Source organism: Tigriopus californicus, chromosome 10, assembly GCF_007210705.1.
Source record: "Tigriopus californicus strain San Diego chromosome 10, Tcal_SD_v2.1, whole genome shotgun sequence".
NCBI lineage: Eukaryota > Metazoa > Arthropoda > Copepoda > Harpacticoida > Harpacticidae > Tigriopus > Tigriopus californicus.
In genome coordinates this window covers 2,405,958-2,412,879 of record NC_081449.1, presented here as the reverse complement: position 1 = coordinate 2,412,879, position 6,922 = coordinate 2,405,958, and the positions used below count along the sequence as shown (strand labels likewise).

The 6,922-nt window shown below is 44.5% G+C and overlaps 1 protein-coding gene across 1 annotated transcript; it reads left to right on the top strand.

Moving 5' to 3' along the window:
* The first annotated feature begins 436 nt into the window (after window positions 1-436).
* Window positions 437-5,460, top strand: LOC131888746 (transmembrane 7 superfamily member 3-like). The gene is made up of 7 exons (XM_059237670.1): window positions 437-1,508; window positions 2,401-2,801; window positions 3,303-3,489; window positions 3,586-3,956; window positions 4,017-4,233; window positions 4,300-4,587; window positions 5,095-5,460. Exons 1-7 carry the CDS (start codon window positions 1,043-1,045, stop codon window positions 5,214-5,216), a joined length of 2,052 nt encoding a protein of 683 aa, XP_059093653.1. The 5' UTR covers window positions 437-1,042; the 3' UTR covers window positions 5,217-5,460.
* Window positions 5,461-6,922: the final 1,462 nt, after the last annotated feature.

The following is a 6,922-nucleotide window of genomic DNA, read 5'->3' as shown; positions in this document are numbered from 1 at the left end:
GGGGAGACATACTAAGCCCTCTCACATACATGTTTTGATTCATCTAGCACAGACTGACCTTCTGTTCTGTGCGGCTTTCCCAAAGGAGTTAAGATTTTCAGGCTGGTCATGTCTTTCAGGTTGGCGTGAGTTATTTTAAGTGCGTTCCGTGAAAACGACAGATCGGACATCCTTGATCCAAAACAAAGGAAACAGCTACTACAGACTACTAAAGAAATGGACTGACCTCGAACGAAAAAAAGCTTTTCAAATCAGCCATGTTATGCCCAATTACTTTTTGACATAATCCAAAGATCTGACTGTCACCATGACACCATGGGTCCCAACTCTACCATAGGGAACTCAGACCAGGTAGTCATGGCTACATCAATTAGCTTCTGCCACCGCCTCTCCGGGTCAGCTCCACTGACCTTTTAACAATATAACAGGCCAACTAATCTCTGTACTATCCAATATCATCAAAGCAACTGGCCTGTCATGCCCACCACCAGAGTCTCTTCTCTGCCAAATATGCCATGAAAATCGAGGCTCAGCGTCGCTCTGACCCGTTTCAGGACATCCGTTAACCGTCCAGACTGCTAAAAGTCCGTGGAACCACAACAACAGACACACAAAGTCCAGATCTCCCCCACAAACAACCAATCCCAGGGACCCCGGAGACTCGTCTCGAAAACTCCCCTACTTGACGGACATTCCAGGGACTTGCGACACCCCCCTTCCAGTTCTCCTCCTCCTGCTCTTCGTCGCGCCTGTTTCCGACCAGACTGTTGGTCAACAAAATCCTCCTCCTCCTCCCCTTTCAAAGTGTTACCAAGGGCTATTTGCCGACCTACCTACCCACCTACCTGTCTGCCTGTCTGCCTGTCTTCCAGTTCATGTCGTTGACCACCCTCTTCCGTGGTTCAACTCTCGTTCCGATGTGACTGGGGTTGAGAATTGATCCCTCTCGCCCTCTGTCTCGCCGGATTCCGCCCCCTCTCTCTTATCGCACGCCTGGACCATGACGAGCTAGTCAGTTTGAGATTGGGAGCCAAGCCGCAGCATGAGTGTGCGCGGGCTGGGCATGGTTTGGACTTGGATGGGTATGCTGAGCACGGTGGGCGGGTTGACCTTGATTGAAAACACGCCGGTCATTCAGCGCGTGCCGGCCAATGCCAGTCTGGCCTTGTCGGTCAATGCCACGGGCACGGGTCAGGCATTTTGGGTGTTCGAAGCTCACACTCAGTACTACAACTTGAGCTTGAATTCCGGGCCCATTTTGAGCAATATTAGCCAGGGGGGGAGCCCACTCAATCATGTGGGTTTGATTGTCCCCACTCTGAACGACGATGGGCGTAACACGCGGGTCTATGTGCATAATCACAATCAGTTTGACGTGTCGGCCGTTCTGCAAGTCCAAGGCTACATTGCTCATGCGCCCGTCCCGGGGGTGTGTAACGGTACGCAAGGCGCCAATCTGACCTATCAGCCCGCCTTGCAGGTGGTTTATAACCAGGCCATGGTGGAAGGTGAGTCTGAGACAGTGTCCGGAAAAGGTGGGCGGGGCTGAGGTGACAGAACGAGACCAAGTTGAGCGTGAGTTGAAAGGTGGGCGCTCAAAACTCAAACCCTTAGAGGTTGTATTTCATCGAAGTATTTGGATACTCCATTGGAGTTCAATTTGAGACCCTATTCCTGATGGATGACTGACTTTTGTTCTTAAGGGTGTGTATTTTTTTTTGTTCGCCACATGAAGTATATTCTCCACTTGTCCATAGTGTAATGTTAATAGTTCATAACTGTCCCCAATTGTCTCTTTTGGAACATTGTTTGTTTTCAGTTTTTGTATGAAAACATGTGATCTTGGGTTGTTCGAAAATTGCAAATAAAATTGACAGAAAATGCATATGAAAAGCCAACAAAAAAGGCGCAAAGTGTCAAAGAATATCGTTTAAAAGGTGCACCTATAACTTTTAAATACCTGAATGATGCTAGCGGGGCATCTTTGAGGAAACACTAAGTGCGTCAGAGCGAAAGATATCAAGGGTTTCAGAAAATTGGAAAACACAATAATTGATAAAAGAAACAAGAATGGACAAGCATGAATAAAAGTATTTTTTTTTTAGAATTTAGTTTAAAAAACTGGAAAATGCAAAAGGTGCAATAGGACAACGTAACAAAAATGAATTGGAAAAGCATTCGAAAATGTATTTGTCCGTTTTTGAGCAGCCCCAATTGTGCCCCCAAATTCGTTGACCCAGTAATTAGATCTTAGTTATTGGCGAACTTTGGAAGAACCTAAAACTGCTAATTATGTTCTTGCTCTCATTATGATACATAATTTTTCTCCGGTTTTAAGATGCATATTGTCGTTGTGAATAGAGATAAAAATTAATAACATTATGTCTCTATTAAATTCAGTGACACTGTCCACGGCGGGCATCATGAATACCTCGGCTTGGTCTTGCAACACCACCCTCCAAGACCGCGATTTCGTGTATTCCGTCTACCAACGATATCTCAACGAGCGGAACTTTGACGAGGATTACTTCTTGGCCGAACTAGCCGAGACCATGATTCGTCCCACGGACATCAAAGAATACGGCACGCCCATTCAGCCGGTTTTCGTCAGCTATCCCGACGGCGAAGGCCTAGTCAAGGTCCGATTTGCGGCATATCCCGGAACACCAGCCATTTATGCGGCCGTGGTTCAACACCAAGGCAATCAGAGTTCGGTCTACGTGTCATCGGCCACGTATGGGTGCAACTTGGACGTCAACCTTCCCCACAATTGTCGGGTGATGTCTATGTGGGCCACCGAGGTGAGTCTCCAATTGTGACATCTGTCACGGACTTCTAGAGATATGGACTGCGAACGGAAGCCAAAATTTCTTAAGTCTTAAACCGTTATCCTTGGTTCAAATGAGCACTTCATACGACAACAAGATTTTGTTGAATAGATGAACTTGGCCAAGTTTGTGCCCAAAACTGCTATGCTTAGGGAACTCAGGCGATATGTCCAAAGTTATGTAGTAAACACTACATGAAAATTCGAATTTTCGGCCTGCTCTTGGTCAGCTACATGAGCTTTGGGCAGCATAATTTTGAAGCGAACCATTTTACAAGTAAGCCATGAAAAATGACCCACTTTTAATTGAAGAGGTCTACGTTTCTAACTTTTTCAGTTTGATTCGAAAGGTGGCTTAGAGTTGCTTTGACCAAGAGCACGCCGATTAGGCGGGATGCTCGTTCACAGTCCATATTTCTAGAAGTTCGTGTCACACCAGAGGTGCGATATAAAATTGGCCTTTTTTTTTCTTTAGCTTTTGTGCGCCATCGTGTTCTTCTTGGGACTGTTCATGGCCTTTTGCGGTCATCGCTTCTTCGCCCTCTCCCAATTTTTGTTCGGCTTTTTCCTGGGAGGGTTCATCGGGTACATGGTGGTTCAAAACTCGCTCAGCGTTGAATACTGGGGCCTCTTTGGCTATTGCGGACTCTTTGCCACCGTCTGTAAGTGCTTGTTGGTCGAACTAGTCAAAACGAAATGTAGTCATATTTTGATCGTGGTTTTTTTTTCTTTTTATTTTTTTTCAAACTCTATAATAGGTGGTGTGTTTAGTTTGATGATGTGGGTGTTGATTGGCATCCCGGTTTTGGCCGTGATTGTGCCCATCTTGACGTTTGGTGCCATCGTGGCTTGCATCATATTCTTCTTCCCGGCTTTGAACGTTCAACTTCTAATGAATGACAAGAATTATTGGCTCATATTCTGTGGGATCGCTCTTCTGCCGGCCATTCCATTGATCCCGGGGGCCAAATTCGCTTCGCTTCTTACCTCGGCCATGTTGGGATCGACGCTGGTCATGCTGCCCATTGAGCATTACTCGGGGTCCAACCTCAAGTACATTTTCTTCAACGTCTTGCGACGTTCCAGTGTCGATGAATTCGGATTGGCCTACTTGAACCCGCCCTATCAAGTAAGAACAACTTCTGGGAAAATGCTGACAGGCTATACGAAACTGGGGATGGTCTTTCAGACAACAGATATCGCCCTGACCGTGAGTTGGATCGCATTATTGGTGGTGGCGATCTTGTTTCAATTCCTGCGGGAACGTGATAGGTTCCCCTTTCCACCATCATCCTACCAATTGTGGCGTTGGTCCCAAGAGCGAGATGAGGAGCGCCAGCGATACTATCTACAAAATGCTCGAACCTCCAGCTCCGAGCGAACCCCTTTGATCAATGGTGACGAAGGTAAATGACGTGGAAAAATTGAGCTAGTAACATGATCAGTGCAGGTGGGATTTGTCTTTTGTTAAGAGTTCCAGCAAAACATGCGGAACAACATCCGACAGGTTCAGGCGCAAGTCGCTGCTGCTTTAGCCGAAATTATGCGGAGACGCGAAGCCGAAGCATCCGGAGAGGAAGAGAGTCTTCATCTGCTCCATTCTACGGCTCCTCCCGCCCCTTTACTCAGCTATCTTGAGAGCCAAACCGCCACGCCCGCTGAAAAGGACGATCAGCCCGACACTCAGGGCGGAGCGAGCGCGCCTCGAGCCCTCCGACCTTCGGGTACCCATTCGGCATCGGGATCATCGCGCTCGAGAGGTGAGGAATATATCAAGATTACTTTTCCTTGGATAACTTTTTAAAATGCTGCTCACACTGTTCTTCGAACCAACCCTATATGGGTTAAGATAGCAAAACGCTTTTTTTTCGAATGTGCTAGTGTTTTCTGTAACAAATGATTTCAGACCCACCATGATGTTACTGCTAAATAGTGAGTCCAAACTAGCACGGTTAGAATCGCAATCTCACAAGTGGAAAATATTGAGGTGCAACATGTGCACAAAAATGAAGCTTATTGGAATGATCTAGGCCTAGGCCAATCCAACACATAAAGACGACATTTTGCCTTGGAAACAATTGATTCATCGTGGTATCTTTCACATAGTTTAAAGTAACCGTTGAAACTAAATACTAGGATCACAGGAATTTTAGATTCATTTGACAGTACTAGTTATAGACTATCAATTGTGATGGTCAAAAATTGCATCTGCCAGCGTATTTGAAAGTCGAAGAAAAATATGCTACGTACCTCTGATGCTCTTGCAGGTCACCTTTCGGCCGGTCCGGCCTCTATGAGTAGTCGCTCGGGCGCCCGCATAGACATTGAGTCCATGCAAGATACTCGCGATCCCTTTCAACCCAGCACGCCCGAAGGTCATCCAGCTTGAGCGACCGGGCCTGGCCTCCGGGCTGATCAACCTGCTGTCTGAAACGAAGTCTGTCCAACCCATTTGTCAAATCTCCCTCCTTGGTGCGGGCCGATCTGGGCTCGTTTTTCTGATCTGATTTTTTGACCCTATTTATCATGTATGTATTGTACGAGATGCTCACTAGATGAATCTAAACCTTTTTGGGTTAAAACATCGAGAAGCGTTGAAACCCGGACAAATACAACGAAATATCACTCTAACATTGATAAGAGCCAAATTATTAGAGTTGGGGAAGAGGCTACTCTTTTAGAGTCAAATATATATTTTTTGAAGCCGAGAAAATACGGTAAATAGTACATTGATTTTCAATTTAGGTACACATCAATGTTTGAAAAATTCTCCAATGAAGTTCTTCTAGTTATTTTCTTCCAAAATAAATGTGATGATTCCAACCAGTTTCAAAAAATTCCCCCAAAATTATCGTACTCAGTGGCTTTGCAGCCTATCCAGCTTCCCGGCCTACTAAGCCCACTAATTTCAAAATGTCTTATTTCTTATGCAAAGCTGCGCCTAGATTCTGGTTTCAATTTTGAATTTCATTGTCGAAGGCACTAGCCTAGCTTGACCTTGAAATATTTCCATATTCCTCTCATTTTGGCTGAAAACTTCAAAATGCTCTGGAAACTAGTGGAATATTGATATTGATTACACTAAAAACTGACAATGTCTTAACTTAGAAACGCAACTCAGCCTCACGATGTTCAAAAAGCCCTGTCAAGTTTCGAGGAAAACTCCCAAACACATATCTGGGCATTTTTCCACCTCGAAAAATCATAGGAAACAAGTGTGATTTTGTTACTCAAACTTACATGCCTAAAAACATTACAAGAACTAAGATTTTCAAAACCGTTGCAATTAGAATTGGGAGTACACTTAGTTAGGACTTGATTATAGATCGTGATACCATCCATTACAACGCCACTTAGTTACATGGGATTTAATGGTATGAATTTCATTGTGTTTAGCCCCAAAATTCCCGGATTATATCTTGATTCAATTTCCCCAAGAATTAACTTGGATTTTCAACATCACAAAAATGTGATTATCAAAAACTATTTTTTTCTTTCTCTTCCATAATTTCAAATTAACTCCAAAATATTCAAAACCCTTAAAATGAGGGAGATTTTTGATAATTGATTTTAGAAAGGACTCGAGCCCGGATAAAATGTTATTTTTTCCTCTTAGAAATTCGCAAGACGAATCTTTTGGCTAAACTGACTGAAGTAAAAGACTCGAGTCCGGCCAAAAGTCCAAACTCAAAGGACACGTACGAGTCCCACTTTTGCGGACTCACTCTGTACTATATGTTAAAAAGAGCCATATCACCGGCCCACCACGAGCAATGACGTCATTGACGGTCCGGAGCAATGCCAGATCAATCCGCCACCCTGTGGGTTTGTTGTCGGAATTGCTGTCAAACGGACTTTCAGAGTCGGATTTTGATACTTTAGTTGCGTGATTATCAATTTGGAGCGTTGCGTTACAGAATCATCACTTCCATCCTCAACGTGCAACACCATGATTCATCCAAAGAAGATCACGGATTTTTTTACCCTTGCCGTACATACGTCTCGTTTTTGTTTAGATAGGAATGGATTGAACGGTAGCAATTTTATTTTAATTCCTTTCCAAAACAATGAGTTTACCTGGGCCCCAGATCCAAA

Bases quoted from the DNA above. Each gene is read 5' to 3' on its own strand.
- LOC131888746 (XM_059237670.1), top strand. From the start codon at position 1,043: ATGAGTGTGCGCGGGCTGGGCATGGTTTGGACTTGGATGGGTATGCTG. The intron at 1,509-2,400 runs GTGAGTCTGAGA...TATTAAATTCAG, and splicing joins TAACCAGGCCATGGTGGAAG to TGACACTGTCCACGGCGGGC. The intron at 3,957-4,016 runs GTAAGAACAACT...ATGGTCTTTCAG, and splicing joins ACTTGAACCCGCCCTATCAA to ACAACAGATATCGCCCTGAC.